Raw genomic sequence first — 16,859 nt, forward strand, 5'->3', positions numbered from 1 at the left:
AGCTCGCTGCTGATTTGGCTAAAACCAGGCATTCCTTCAGCAGTTTGAAACGTCTGTGGAAGACAACCTCAGCTGTGTCTGAAAGGCCTCTCTCGGCTTCCTGTGGCTTTTTTGGACTGAGCCCCGCCGAGCAAAAAGGCCAAAGCAGCAACTGAACAAAAGCGGAAGGAGATTGGGTTTGCACTCAAGCCGATTTGGAAACTCACGCTGGTCTGCTGATTCAAGAAACCGAAGAGAGATTTCCACCCAAAAGAGAGAAGTTTTTAAGAGTCGGCAGCGTGGTAGGGCTGGGGTGGCAAACTCGCTCAAGGTGGCCTCTCTGAGGATGGAGTTTGTGAATATAGCCAAGAAGGCTTCAAGAGTTGTAAACCTAATCCTACGTAGCTTCTGCTCTGGCAATCTCACACTACTTACCAGAGCTTACAAAAATTTGGCCAGACCCATCCTCGAATACAGCTCATCTGTTTGGAACCCATATCGCATCTCAGACATTAGCACCCTTGAAAATGTCCAAAGATACTTCACCAGAAGAGCCCTTCACTCCTCCACTCGAAATAGAATACCCTACGAGACTAGACTTTCAATCTTGGGCCTAGAAAGTTTAGAACTAAGACGCCTTAAACAAGATCTAAGTATTGCCCACAAGATCATATGCTGCAACGTCCTGCCTGTCGGCGACTACTTCAGCTTCAACCACAACAACACAAGAGCACACAACAGATTTAAACTTAATATTAACCGCTCTAAACTTGACTGTAAAAAATATGACTTCAGTAACCGAGCTGTCGAAGTGTGGAACTCATTACTGGACTCCATAGTGTCATCCCCAAAACCCCAACACTTTACCCTTAGATTATCTATGGTTGACCTATCCAGATTCCTAAGAGGTCAGTAACGGGCGAGTATAAGTGCACTAGAGTGCCTTCCGTCCCCTGTCCTATTGCTCTCCTATATCTCCTATACCTTTCTTCTATTCCTATATCTTCTATTCTTTCATTGATATGTTCTATTACTATATCTTCTTTTCTATTATTTCTTAGATATATTTTACTATGAGTATCTCCTCTATAACCTTCATCATGTATTTTACTATGTGTATAATAGATATATACCCACTAAAACCCTCATTGTGTATTGGACAAAATAAAATAAATAAATAAATACTTGAAACATAGTTTGCAACAGTGAACTTGCATAATTTTTGTAGTGTAAAAACTACACTGACAATCTAATAGAGATTTGTTTATTTATATTTTAAATATAAAGCTCTGACTGGATGGTGGGGAATGGAAGGATTTATGCTTCTTGCAGACAACTGGATATTTGCATTCTTTTAGTGAGTTGTTAAGGTCACCTGGAGGTTTGTCTATATCAGTGATGGCAAACCTATGGCACGGATGCCACAGGTGGCACGTGGAGCCATATTTGCTGGCATGCGAGCTGTTGTCCTAGCTCAGCTCCAACATGCATGTATGTGCTGGTCAGCAGATTTTCGGCTCACACAGAGGCTCTGGGAGGGTGTTTTTGGCTTCCAAAGAGCCTCTGTGGGGATGGGGGAAGGTGTTTTTACCTTCCTCCGGCTCCAGGGAAGCCTTTGGAGCCTGGGGAGGGCAAAACACGAGCCTACTGGGCCCACCAGAAGTTGGGAAACAGGCCATTTCCAGCTTCCAGAGGGCCTCCAAAGGTGTGGGAAGCTGTTTTCGCCCTCCCAAAGCATTGAATTATGGATGTTGGCACTCGCGCATGAGCGATAGTGCATACCCACGCTTTTTTGGCACCTAAGGAAAAAAGGTTTGCCATCACTGATCTATATCTTCAGGGTCACCTGAATGGTGCAAATGGGTGTGGAGCCTTCTTGGAAGGACTACGTTGTCGGATGGAGATAGATACCAGAATATTTCTGGGACCGCCTTCTGTCGCACGAATCCCAGCGACCAGTTAGGTCCCACAGAATTGGCCTTCTCCGGGTCCTGTCGATGAAATAATGTCATCTGGCGGGACCCAGGGGAAGAGTCTGCTCTGTGGCGGCCCCGACCCTCTAGAATCAACTCCCCCCGGAGTTTAGGATTGCCCCCACCCCCCTTGCCTTTCGCAAACTCCTTAAAACCCATCTCTGCCGTCAGGCATGGGGAAATTGATTCCCCTGGGCCGTTTCTGTTTTATGTAAGGTTTGTCTGAGATGTATGACTGTTTTTTATACTAAGGGGTTTTAAATTGTTTTTAACTATTGGATTTGTACTGTTTTGTTGTTGTGAGCCGGAGAGGGGTGGCATACAAATCTCATTAATAATAATAATAATAATAATAATAATAATAATAATAATAATGATGATGATGTTGTCGTATCCCAGCCCCTCTGTTGAGAGGGGGCTGTTCAATTATGACATACATGGCCTCTTTGACCCCTCTTTCATACCAGCGATCTTCTATGTCCAAAATATGTGGACTGTGTCTTCGAAATGCAGGTGGACTGCTGAATCTAGTCCTGATGTGTTTATTATGGCTGTTTTGGCTTCTACCGTACGCCAAGATATAAATTAGATTGCAAGCAATTGATGGAATTGTTGGATTATAAGCAATGGATGGGCTTGTAACATCCATCGTCAAAGCCGAGAGAGCGAGATGTTGAGCCAATTTGTATATACCATAAATTGGTCCTTTTCACAGCTCCCACTCCCCCCCCCCCAATAGCATCAACCCATCCGTTTGCAGGCAGACCGGTGCAATCAATATTCTTTGGCACTGCTCCACCAGCCTCAGAGCTGCATGCCATTATAATTAGCCTCGCAAATGTGGAGCCACCTGCTGCTATGGGAATTTATCAGTAATTGCACTGCAGGGTAACTGCTCATCACAGATCTCCACACTGTGGTTGGCGTTCCCAGCAGATATGTCCGCCGTGTAGAACTTCGACGAAACAGATGTCCCATAAGAGGGAACTCGGCTGGGAAGAATGTTCCTCCAACAGGGAATTGACTCTGAGCTAGCTCTTCCTTTGGCCAAAGACGGAGATGGTCAGAGTTATCCCACCACGACAAGGAAGAACTGGGCAACTATATCTAGGCTGCTATCTATCTATCTAATCCACCCACCCACCCACCCACCCACCCACCCACCCACCCACCCACCCACCCACCCACCCATCTATCTATCTATCTATCTATCTATCTATCTATCTATCTATGGTATCTATCTATCTATCTATCTGTCTGTCTGTCTGTCTGTCTGTCTGTCTGCCTGCCTGCCTGCCTGCCTGCCTGCCTGCCTGCCTGCCTGCCTGCCTGCCTAATCTATCTATCTATCTATCTATCTATCTATCTATCTATCTATCTATCTATCTATCTATCTATCTATCTATCTATCTATCTATCTATGGTATCTATCTATCTATGGTATCTATCTATGGTATCTATCTATGGTATCTATCTATGGTATCTATCTATCAATCTATCTATCTATCTATCTATCTATCTATCTATCTATCTATCTATCTATCTATCTATCTATCTATCTATGGTATCTATCTATGGTATCTCTCTCTCTCTCTCTCTCTCTATCTGTTGTGATTCAGTCTGAGGCTCCTCAGGGAACGGCTGGAACTCTGCCGGCTCCATGCTCAGAGGGGGAGAACGAGGAACAGGAGGAGGAGGAGGACCAGGCAGACGAGGAAGAGGGATGTCAGGACGAGGAGGAGGGGGAACAGCCTGAGACCCCCGGGGGGGAGCTCTCCCCAGCGAGTAGCCTGGAGTCATTAGATGAGAACGCACAAGCCATCATAGATATGCGGCAGAGAAGGGCAGCACAAAGAAGGGGACAATTAGCCAGGTATTTCCATCCCTAAGAGGCAACAGCTGGGTTTGGGTATGGTTCTCCTCAGAAAGGTTGAAAAGGCAGGCCCGCCCTTCCTGTATTGTGGAGAGTTATCTTTTGGGAGTCCTGTGACCTTGCTTCGATCCTTTGCATCTCTGATTCTGGCTTTTGGCCTCGAAGGCTGAAAACTTGGGGGAGGCGTGGGTTTTATTATCTACAGTGGTGTGTGTGCCAGCAAGAAGCCTGTTGTATTGTCTGGCCGTCGTGACTCTTCTGTGAAGCTTCACAGCATTCCAGTTTGTAAGAACAGTTTTTGTTATCTGTGTTTGTTTTCAAAGATATAAAATGACTTTGCTTTTTACCAGCGTGTCTGGATACTCTTTTTAGTTGGTGTTGACATCTGGGGGAACCCAGACAGAACACTATCTATCTAAGTTGAAAGCGACCTTGCAGGTCATCAAGTCAAACCCCCTGCTCAAGCAGGAAACCTATTTGGTTGGTGACTGTACATTTTAATAAGCTACACCTGACACACAAAACTCCAGGAACCATAACCATAACCACAACTACCACCACCACCACCACCACCACCACCACAAAAACAACAGAGTTGGAAGGGACCTTGGAGGTCTTCTAGTCCAACCCCCTGCTTAGGCAGGAAACCCTACACTATTTCAGACAAATGGTTGCTCAATCTCATCTTAAAAACTTCCAACGTTCGAACATCCACAACATTTGGAGGCAAGCTCTTCCAAGGATTATTTGTTCTAACTGTTGAAAGAGACATCGGAGGTCTTCTAGTCCAATCCCCTTCAAAAGCAGGAGATTACCATTTCACACAAATGGTTGTCCCATTTCTTTTTTCAAAATCTCTAGTGTTGGAGCACCTACAACTTCTGGAGGCAAGTGGTTCCACAGATGAATTGTTCTAATAGTCAGGCAATTTCTTTACGTTGCTTCTCTCCTTGATTAGTTTCCATCTATTGCTTCTTGTCCTACCCTCAGGTGCTTTGGAGAATAGCTTGACTCCCTCTTCTTTGTGGCAACCCCTGAGATATTGGAACACTGCTATCATGTCTCCTCTGGTCCTTCTTTTCATCATATTAGACATACCCACTTCTTTGTGTGTTTTAGCCTCCAGTCCCCTAATCTTCTTTGTTGCTTTTCTCTGCACTCTTTCTAGAGTCTCAGCATCCTTTTTACATCATGGCGACCAAGACTGAATGCATAGCAGTAGAAAGGTGTAGAACTATCTCTTTGCTTTTATCTAATGGTCAGTTTGGTGTAACCGTTCAGGCATAGGCTAGAAACCACAATATTGTGAGTTCTAGTTGCAAAGCACAAAGCCAGCTGGATGACTTTGGGCCAGTCACTTTTTCTCAGCCCTAGGAAGGAGGCAATGGCAAACCTGAAAAACTTTGTTAAGGAAACTGCAGGGACTCGCCCTCTGAGAATCAGACCCATGGTCATCTGGATTTTTGTAGACCAGATAATATACTGTACTGCTAAAATAAATAAATAAAGGGAACCCTCAAAGAACACATCCTAGATCTGAATGAATGAAATATTCTCATTGAACACTTTGTTCTGTACAAAGTTGAATGTGCACAACAGCAGGTGAAATTGATTGTCAATCAGTGTTGCTTCCTAAGTGGACAGTGTGATTTCACAAAAGTTTGATTTACTTGGAGTTATATTTTGTTGTTTAAGTGTTCCCCTTTTTTGAGCAATGTATGTTATAGCCAGAGAATCCAAAATTCTAGGCAATTCCTGGAAGTTTGGTGTTCACATCAATCAACCATCAATAGACACACAGAGACAAATCACATTAACAGCCTATCCAGAAGAAACATTAAAAAAAACTAGGAAAGAAGCAAAAAGACTACACCACATCCTCTCCAGCATCCAATACCCAAATAAGCAGGGATCAATACCAAACAAATAATTAGGCAGAAAACAACAATAAAGAAACTATCAAGGACACACACACACACACCCAGTACTAAAACTGGAAGGGCAACCTACAATATTGTAAATAAAAGCAAGCAACAAACCCTAATTCCACCCCCACTGAGGCTGTTATCCAGTTAGGTAATGAAATGTTTGCAAGCAAGCAGCCAAACTCCAGAAGCACTGAGCCATAGAAATTCTCCTCTATAGGAAATACCAGGCCTGGTCCAATCAATTGAAAAGATTCTAGCAGGGCTATGATGGATCAAAGTATTAGACCAGGCGTGTCAAACTCGATTTCATTGAGGGCCACATCAGGGTTGTGCTTGACCCCAGAGGGCCAGGGTGGGAATGGCCAGGGTAGGCATGGCCAACATGACGTCACAAGGGGGCACCTGTGGTGGCCCAAGTGCTCGCTCAGTGAAAACAGGCTTACGAGCTCCGTTTTTGACTGCGATGGCCATAGTTCCCTCTAAGCTGAGCAGTGAGCAATCGCTCACTTAAAAATCATCATCAACTCAGAGTTTTCCAAACCTGCCCAGAAGCCGAGAGGGAAAGAGTGAGAGGGAAGGAGAGAGAGAGGAAGAGAGGGAGAGAGAGAAACAGATAGAAAAAAGAGAGGAAGGAAAAGAGAAAGAAAAAGAATGGGAGTAAGGAAGAGAGAAAGAAAATCAAAATCTAGTTTGAAACTAGCTCAACTATTTAAGTGGCATTTTGATATTGATAGAGTTGCCCTATTATGAGCTCACTGTTATAGACACACAGTACAGTATTTTATTTTGAAATTCTCTGAGGCAAAACAGGGTGGGTTTTTTATTTGTTTGTTTGTTTGTTTGTTTGTTTGTTTGTTTATTTATTTATTTATTTATTTATTTATTTATTATTTCTGTGCTGCCCAGTCCCAAAGGGACTGCCGCTCAGACACTATACTTTTACGCCCACCCCCCAAAAAAATTAGAGGGAACACTGCTTGCAACACTCTGGCAATGAAAACAGAGCTCCATTTTCAGCTGGGACAATGTTCTGTAACCAGGGGTGGGCTACTGCCTGCATGGGGGGAATGCAATGGGGGTTGGGGAGCTCCACCCTAGAGCACCTAATTAGCACTGAAAGATGTTGAAAGAAAATGCATAAGCCATGCCCACAGAGTGGTAGTAAAAAATTTGGTAGCTCTTCACTGCCTGTAACCCTCTGCCAGCGAAAATGGAGCTTGCAATGGCCACATGCGGCCCTTCCAAGCTCCATTTTTACTGGCAGTGGCACTGCAGGCCGGGATTTTGCCGTTTCCATAGCAGCCCCATGAGCCAGATCTAAGCATCCTGCAGGCCAATTCCATCCCCTGGAACTTGAGTTTGAAATCCCTGTATTAGACTCTCTACCTCTATCAGAGGTGGGTTCCTACCAGTGAAGGGCTGCAAGGGTGTGGTTTATTTTGTGGGTATGGCTTGCTGGCCATGTGACCAGGTGGGAGTGGCTTGATGATCATGTGATGGGGGGGTGGCTTAAAGGTCATGTGACTGGCCTAAAGGTGGTCAAAATGTCTCACTATGCTTAATGATAGGGCCTGCTATATTTCCCCACATCGGAAAAATTGTTTCCCCCCCCCACTTAAAAAGTGGAGCAAGCCACTTTTAGCTCTTAAAGCTTCTCACGAACTAGCAGAGACTGGTTTTTCCCCAAATGATACCAAAATGCTCATATTCCATACCAGTGAAGGGCTGCAAAAATGTTTACTACCACACTGTGAGTGTGGCTTATTTTGTGGATGTGGTTTGCCAGCCATGTGACAAGGTGGGAGTGGCTTGAAGGTCATGTGACCATGGGTGGCTTAAAGGTCATGTGACTGGCTTAAAGGTGGCCATCAAGGGTTTGGGTTAGGGCGCCTGGCCTCTCCTCACCTCACATAGATACAATTCCCCTATCTATTTACTATTCCTGAACATCCCAAATATACTATTCTATGTATATATGCCATATGTGTACATACACATTACACACAGGCACACAAAAATATACATTATCTATATGTGTATGTACACAAACACACGCACGCACAGCTCTTTTGAAATTATGCACATTCAACCTCATTTACTGTGATAGGAAAAACATACCCAGAGCCCAGAAGGGAAAAAAAGAAAAAAAATCAATTTTTTTCTACCGGTTCTGTGTACCTGACCGTACCCATAGGAGCCCATCACTGGTTTCCAACAGTGTGTTCCCATGCGCTGCTCCAGTAGCGGCCTGCCAATGATGCAATTTTGGCATGATGGCTGTCGTTTGCCAGACTATACATGCCATCTCCCCACCCCAAAATTTTGGGCAATTGTTGGCTTTTTGCACATGTATGGAAGGAAAATTGTCCCTCTGCGCATGCGCAGAAGCCAAATTGTTCAAAGGGAATGTGTACGCGTGAGCATAGCGTTTGCATGCAAAATGTCACAATGCACACCAGGAGGAGGAGGTAAGAGGAACCCGCCCGAGACCTCTATGTATACTGCCATGGTTCAGTTGCATTAAAAGAATGCTCTTCAACGAAAGAGTAAATGAGGGATGTTGCTGACAGTAAGAAACTCTTGGAAAGGGGGCGAGTTGTGTGGAACAGGTAGATTCACAATATGTGCTTGCAAACCTAACAATGATCCGACTGCTATGTTCAAAGTGGGCAACCGTTGCTCATTTGTTGGAGCACCTACCCGGTGACAATCCAACCCAGACTCCAGTCCTTTCAAATAAATGCATCAAAGCCTCAGTAAAGGTAAACATTTCCATAATTACTCTGCCTGGTTTCTTCCATTTGCACAATTCTAATTAGGGGTGGAAATGAAAGAATAAAATGACTTGTTTCATTTAAATAACACAGCAGGGGGCCCCCTTGGCCTCATTCATAATCCCAGGCTGAGTCAGTTTTGTCTCCACAGCTCCTTGAGAAGGTAATTTACAATTCCCATTAAAGAAATAACAGGAGACCGTAGGAAGTCAAGAAGGAGATCGCCAGAAATGTTTGTCACCACTCAAGGGCAAGCAAACCTGGCTGAAAGGAAGACACAGGTGCTTTGATCACAAAGATTATACTGAGATTGCAAGAAAATTGCTCCAGGATTGGTGTTGTGGCCGTGCTGCAATGACTCAGACGCTTGGAATAGCAGGTTGTGATAGGTAGCAAAGGAGAGACAAGCTGCCATTTCAATGGTGAAATCAGAGGTGCGCTGCTCAGGTGGAACGGTGATGTGTTCTCACCCCCGTGGCTCTCAGTGCCAGTGGAGTCCAGTGCAATTCTGCTACTGCACCTGGGCAGGTAGAAAAACTGCACACGGACATGCAGGTGCGCCACAAGTGCACCCAAGTGCAGTAGCATAATTGCGCTGACTCCACTAACACACAAAGGTGTGCCCAGGTGCAGTAGCAGAATTGCGCTCTCTCCGCTAACACACAAAGGTGTGCCCAGGTGCAGTAGCATAATTGCGCTGACTCCACTAACACACAAAGGTGTGCCCAGGTGCAGTAGCAGAATTGCGCTCTCTCCGCTAACACACAAAGGTGTGCCCAGGTGCAGTAGCAGAATTGTGCTGACTCCGCTAACACACAAAGGTGTGCCCAGGTGCAGTAGCAGAATTGCGTTGACTCCGCTAACACACAAAGGTGTGCCCAGGTGCAGTAGCATAATTGCACTGACTCCGCTAACATACAAAGTTGTGCCCAGGTGCAGTAGCATAATTGCGCTGACTCCGCTAACACACAAAGGTGTGTCCAGATGCAGTAGCAGAATTGCGCTGGACTCCGCTAGCACTCAGAGCCACAGGGGTGAGCACACGTCACCGTTCCACCTTAGCAGCCCACCTTTGGGTAAAATCCATTTTTTTTACTACTGGTTCTGTGAGCGTGGGTTGATGGGCATAGTGTGGCTTGGTGAATTGGCCAAGGTGAGTTGACCACAAGTTGCACAACTTGTCCCATTCTGTCTGTTGACAGTCCCTTGAGTACTGGAATACAGCTACCTTATCATGCTGCCCATTCTCTCGCTAGGCTAAGCAAACCTGGCTTCCATCAAACACTCATTATAGGTTTAGCCTCCAGAGTCCTTATCATCTTTGTTGCGCTTCTCTGCACACTTGCCAGGGTTTCAACACCTTTTTTTATATTATGGTGACCAGATCAGGATGCAGTATTCTAAGCATGGCCTCACCAGTGGTACAGGTGGTCCTTGAATTGCAGGAATTCATTTTGTGACTGTTCAGAGTTACAACAGCACTGAAAACAGTGACTTATGACTTTTCTTCACACTTGCAACTATTGCAACATCTCCGTGATCACACAATCAAAGTTTGGATGCTTGGCAACTGGTTTCTATTTGACAGTTACAATGTTCCGCAGTCACATAATCCCTATTTTACCACCATGTTACCAGAAGTGGGCTTCTAAGATGGAACGGTGACATGTGCTCACCCCCATGGCTCTGAGTGCTAGCGGAGTTCAATGCAATTATGCTATTCCACCTGCCCAGGTTAAGTAGCATAATTGCGCTGGACTCTGCTAGCACTCAGAGCCACGGGGGCGAGCACACGTCACTGTTCCACCTTAGTAGCCTGTTACTAATTGAAATAATTCACTTCAGCATCCAAAAAAGCCAACACAATTCTAGGCTGCATTAACAGATGGATGGAATCAAGATCATGTGAAGTGTTAATACCACTTTTTATTGCGTTGGCAAGGCCACACTTGGAATACTACACTCAGTTTTGGTCAGCTGCAAGAACTGGGTATGTCTAGTTTAATGAAAAGAAGGACTAGGGGAGACATGATAGCAGTCTTCCAATATCTCAGGGGTTGCCACAAAGAAGAGGGAGTCAAGCTATTCTCCAAAGCACCCAAGGGTAGAACAAGAAACAATGGGTGAAATCTAATCAAGGAGAGAAGCCAGAGAGAACTAAGGAGAAATTTCCTGATAGTTAGAACAATTAATCAGTGGAACCACTTGAATCCAGAAATTGTTAATGCTCCAACTTTGAAGTGGTGTAGGGTCTTCTGCCTAAGCAGTGGATTGGACTATAAGATCTCAAAGGTCCCTTCCAATGCAGTTATTCTATTCTATTCTATTCTGTTCTACTTAACAACTGTGGCAAGAAAAGAAAAGTCATATAATGGGGCGAAACTCCCTGAACTCTCTTGCTTAGCCACAGAAATGTTGAGATCAACCGTGCCCGTAAGTCAAGGACTTCTTGTACTATCACTTGAAGGTTATTATGAGTTATGTGATCAGATAGTAGCTTATCTAGCCTCTTTCCTTTCCTACTGAAGCTAAATTCAGACTTTGCTATCTGATTACCTTCGCTTCTGTTTCCTTCGGCTATTCCCTTGGAGAATTTAAACTTGCCCAGAAATTGGATGTAGCCATAAAAGCTAAAACTTGGCCTGACAAACTATCCATCACGACCTATTTTTTCTCCCTCTTTTCATCTTCTGACATCGCAGAGTAAGAAGCAAACTCCCGCCGACAGCATTCGATCCCAGATACTTTACTTTCTGTGTTAATGGATCGAGGATTTGACTGCGTTTCATTTAAAAGGAGCGATATGCCTGGGTTTTCTAAAGGACAAGCCAACAATCCAAACCCTCAAATTTCATTTTTCACATCTGGCCGAGATAGAAGGTGGAGCAGTAAATCCCACAGAAATAAATAGAACAAATCCTCTCTGTTACCTGGGCATGTCCGAGGGGAAATGGCGAAGCTACAAGGAATGTGTTTGCCAATCTCGAAAAGATAAAAGATCTCTTTTACAACATATAGAAAGCCGGAATTAATCAGGTGGCTCAATTTCTTATCGCTCAGTGTTACATTTGATTTGATCTTATTTGTGGCTTCTGAACTTGGGAACTTGAATACACGTTTCCTAATACATGCCTTGATGTAATTTAGTGTAATATACACAACATTGTCCTGTAGCAATAGCAATAGTATTTAGACTTATTTACCACTAGTGGTAGAAGAAGGATTGGTTTTTTTTGGCCTAATCTCATCATTTATGAAAAATGGTAGACTAGACTTTTACCACCAATTCATTTTATTCAAGATGCTCAGGATTTACTGACAGCAAGATTTAATTCCTACTAAAGGTGTTAATGGAGCCATTTTTAAAAAATCACTTAAAACTAGCAAATTGGACAAAGGTGAATGCTGATGCATTTTGGTTTGAGTGATAATTCTGGAACTCGGCACGAGGCTGGTTCCAGCGAAAATGTACATCAAACTATTTCTTTCTCCCAAAAGTCTCTGAAATATTTATGATCCCTAATGTAGCTCAAGCTTTTACAAGGCTGGTAGTTTTGTTCTTGCTAAGGAGAAAAAATATTACTGCTGAATGTTTCACTTGTCTTTAAGGATGAGTCCATAAGAAAAAGGATACGGATAAATACGACCAGGAGAAGGTGTTGGTATGCAGTTTGATTATTGTTAGCGTTCTACTTTCTGGAATGGAAAACCAGGTAGTGACTGGCACTGTTATTTTTTGATGCGACAATGGATATTTTTCCCATTTCAGAAAATGCTCCCTTACTACCCAGTGTTCATTTCAACACATTTTGCCTAATTTGTGTCAAAAGCAAGAGAGCTTTGCATAAATATCTATTGGGGATTCTCAGTGATGTAGATCATGTTCGCCCCAAAAGTGTTTCCCCCCCAAAAGCAACTGGACTGGGATTCCTGCCCCCAGCCTTTGAAAATTTTTGCTTCTCATCCAATAGGTTTCTTCAGTTCTGAATCAGTTCAGTCAGAACTAAACATCCAGTTCTTGGATGTGAAATAATAATAATTATTATAATAACAGAGTTGGAAGGGACCTTGGAGGTCTTCTAGTCCAACCCGATACTTAGGCAGGAAACGCTACACTACTTCAGACAAATGGTTATTCAACATCTTCTTAAAAACTTATAGTGTTGGAGTATTCACAACTTCTGGAAGCAAGCTGTTCCACAGGTTAATTTTGCTGTCATAAATTTCTTCCTTAGTTCTAAACTTATGCTGTGAGCCGACCGGAGTCTTCGGAGAGGGGCAGCATACAAATCTAATTAATAAAATAAATAAATGACTCCTCTCCTTATTTAGTTTCCACCCATTGCTTCTTGTTCTACCCTCAGGTTCTTTGGAGAATAGGTTGACTCGTGAAATGTCTTCAAGGAAAAACCAAGAAGGTCCAGTTGTCTTTTGAAAAAGCACTTTTGAGACAAATTTACATTATTTTTCTGATCTTTGGGAAATTTTAGTTACAAATTTAACCTCGGATATATAAACTGATATACAGTATGTGTTACACAATAGAACAAACATCTGATATAGCAATAGCATTTAGATTGCTATTATATATATATATATTTAGATTGCATAGATATATATGTTACATAATAGAAATCATAATGTTTCTCTCTTTCTATGTATATATGTAGGTAAAACTTTTACAGAAAATTTGTGGGCATTCTATGCATCAAGATTTTTCTCCCCTGACTATTAGGAACATGGTTAACCTGAGCAAAACATTAAAGTGGAAAAAAAGAGAGAAATAAGATATAATAATATTTGCCCAGAATTCTATTTCAGGAGTTTAAATTTATTTATTTACTAGATCTATACGGCCATCCAGCTCAAATAACATCTCTCTGAAGGATATAAAACAGGAAAACAAATAATAAACCAGAAAAAATAGTCTAAAACAAATACTTTATATAAATATTAAAATACAGCACAAGATATAAAACAACATCCGAGGACTGTAATAAAATCAACTGAAGTGTGTGGATTGCTTAAATGAAATGCTCTCGCCGAGATTTTTAGAATATTATAAAAAATCCATGTAGACTTGGAACCAAAGTCAGTTAGTCAACAGTTGGAGAACAAATTATGATTGAAACTTGCCATAGATTTCAATTGGTGCAAAACATTTCTAAACTACTAATCTAATCCAATCTAATCCAATCCAATAATCTAAATGTTTGGCTAGGATACAGATTTTATTAAATCAAAGTGGATGACAGTCAAAATAAATTCAAATTCCAGTTAAGGCGTTGGAATCTGTTTTAGTTATCCCACTGAAAGCAGAAAACAGTTAACAAAATGTCAAGAGAAAATGAAAATGAATCTTCATTTACTTTGTAATTGCAGATTTTGGTTCTGTTTTAAAATTATGTTCCCACTACATGGCTTTCTATAATGACTTGTATCTTGCCATTTTTTCATTTCCATGCAAAACTCCCTAAATCTGGAGAGATCATGAAATCCATTAATGGATCATGAAATCCATTATTTCCTAGGTATGATTTGGCAAACGAGATCAGATTCACAAGTTCTCAAGGACTCAAATCAAGGACCAGATTTTTTCAAAGTCTTAATTAGCATTGCTGTCTAAAAAAATATTTCTTTTAAAAACAAATGAAAAGAATTGGTTACCTTTCAGAGTCTCCGGCAGAATCTGCTGTTCTCTGCAAGAAAGGAAGAAGGGAAAGAAGAAAAAAAGAAGTGACGTTTAGCATTTGGGGTTTTAAGATGACAACGTACAGGAAAGCAAAATTTCCCAACGCGATTAACACTGAACAACAGACAAACCGCCCTGAGTAGCAGCAAAGGGGATGATAACTTTAATGCTTTCACCCACTTTAGATAACGGGTGTTCAAATTGAAAAAGCAGTTTTGAATTTGCAAGCATGGAATGCATTGATGGGACAAAGGTTAAAATTCTTGTTTTCCCCAAAGAAAATAGTTTGAAACTCCTTTAGAACAGCACCACGTCTTCTTCATTTTCATTTTTAAACCAGTATAGAACAGTAAATGATGTGACAAGCTGAAAAAACAAGTTCCAGGAAATCAGAATAGAGGCTTTCTCAGAGTTTATATTTACTTGATAGCTGCGAGGTGGACGTTTGCTTTGGAAGAGAAATAGCTAGGAACAACTGCAGGAAGTCAGTGATTTACGACCAGAGGTGGGCTGCTAAGATGGAAGAGTGACGTGTGCTCGCCCCCATGTCTCTGAGTGCTAGCGGAGTCCAGCGCAATTCTGCTACTGCACCTGGGCAGGGAGTGAAATCGCGCGCGGACACACAAGTGCATCACGGGCGCCCCTGTGTGTCCGCGTGCGATTTCGCTCCTTGCCCAGGTGCAGTAGCAGAATTTATTTATTTATTTATTTATTTATTTATTTATTTATTTATTTATTTATTTATTGGATTTGTATGCCGCCCCTCTCGATGGACTCGGGGCGGCTAACAAGAGCCAAAAACAGAATGTAAAAATCCAATACTAAAACAGCTAAAAACCCTTGTTATAAAACCAATCATACATACAAACATACAATGCATAAATTGTAGAAGCCTAGGGGGAAAGATTATCTTAGTTCCCCCATGCCTGACGGCAGAGGTGGGTTTTGAGGAGCTTACGAAAGGCAAGGAGGGTGGGGGCTATTCTAATCTCTGGGGGCAGTTGGTTCCAGAGGGCCGGGGCCGCCCAGAGAAGGCTCTTCCCCTGGGCCCCACGAACTGACATTGTTTTGTTGACGGGACCTGGAGAATTGCGCTGGATTCCGCTGGCATTCAGAGCCATGGGGGCGAGCACACGTCACTGTTCCCCCTTAGCAGTCCACCTCTGCTTATGACCACAATGGAGTCAAATCCAATCCAATCCAGTTTATTATAGTCAAAGACCAGAGAACAGAACAATTTTTTTAAAAAAACCACTCAAGGTACATCCAGTTAAAAATGCTAGAATAAAATATTAAAACTACGGAGGGGAAAAAAATCTATATTGATTTGAATTGAGTTGCATTCAAAATGTTTGTTGCTTAGCGGAGTTTCACCCCATTTTACAACTGTTCTTGCCATGGTTTTTAAGTGGATCTATCTTCCCCATTGACTTGGCTCGTCAGGAGGTCTCAAAAGGTGATCACGTGATCCCGGGGGACACTTCAACCATCATAAATATGATCTGATTGCTTAGCAAGTAAAAGTTTGATCACGTGACCATAGGAATGTTGCAAAGGTCGTAAGTGTGGGAAAAAAGCAGTCGTGAGACACTTTCTCCATGCTGATGGAACATTGAACCATCACTAAATGAACTGTTGTAAGTTGAGGACTACCTATAATCAGTCCACTCATACTGGGAGAAAAAGATCAATATTACACCAGGTTGTTTGCCAAGATAGGGGCGGCATACAAATCTAATAAATTGTTATTATTATTATTATTATTATTATTATTATTATTATTATTATTATGTCAGTACAACACAGCAAATGAGATCACTATGCTGGATTTCGTATTTCATCACCAGTCGGGCGCTTCCCAAGCACCTAGGACTGCGTGATGTAGCGGTGAATTATGTTTGCCGATCCCAGTAAAGCGGCCTTTTGCAATTGACATATGGAGATTTTGTCAATTCCAATGGTTTTGAAATGTCTGCTGAGATCCTTTGGCACTGCGCCCAGTGTGCCAAGTACCACTGGGACCACTTTCACTGGCTTATGCCAGAGTCGTTGCAGCTCGATTTTTAGATCTTCGTATTTCACTAATTTCTCTAGCTGCTTCTCCTCAAATCTGCTGTCTCCTGGGATTGCGATGTTGATGATCCATACTTTCTTTTTCTCCACGATCACAATGTCTGGTGTGTTATGCTTCAGAATTCGGTCAGTCAGAAGTTGGAAGTCCCACAGTAGTTTTGCTTGCTCATTTTCGACCACTTTTTCGGGCTTATGATCCCACCAGTTCTTTGCCACTGGTAAATGGTAGTTCCAGTGGATCATTATTATTATTATTATTATTATTATTATTATTATTATTATTATTATTATTCGGATTATAAGACGCACGAAGATTTCAAAGAGGTAAGTAAGAAAAAAAGTTGTTGTCCTCCCTGGCATCGCAGAAGCACTCTGCAAGGCTCCCAAACCCTCTGCTTGCAAAAATGAGTCTGTTTTTTTGCAAAAACGGGGGTGTTTTTGCCTTCCCCCCACCCCCCTGCCTTCCCCTGTGCATGCATAGGAAGCAAATCTGGTGAGAAGACATGTGGGTGGGTGAGATTTCAGCAATTTTTTAAATTCCAAGCCTGTGTGGAAGCAAAAAACCAC

The 16,859-nt window shown here is 42.5% G+C and overlaps 1 protein-coding gene across 1 annotated transcript in view; it reads right to left on the reverse strand.

The window, feature by feature from the left end:
- LOC139171704 (connector enhancer of kinase suppressor of ras 2-like) overlaps window positions 1-16,859 on the reverse strand; it is a 290,698-nt gene that overhangs the window by 44,214 nt on the left and 229,625 nt on the right. Inside the window, exon 13 of the mRNA XM_070760142.1 lies at window positions 14,195-14,226. Within this exon, the coding sequence (XP_070616243.1) occupies window positions 14,195-14,226 (32 nt within the window). The remainder of the gene's footprint in view (window positions 1-14,194; window positions 14,227-16,859) is intronic.

This window comes from Erythrolamprus reginae, chromosome 8 (genome assembly GCF_031021105.1).
Source record: "Erythrolamprus reginae isolate rEryReg1 chromosome 8, rEryReg1.hap1, whole genome shotgun sequence".
NCBI lineage: Eukaryota > Metazoa > Chordata > Lepidosauria > Squamata > Dipsadidae > Erythrolamprus > Erythrolamprus reginae.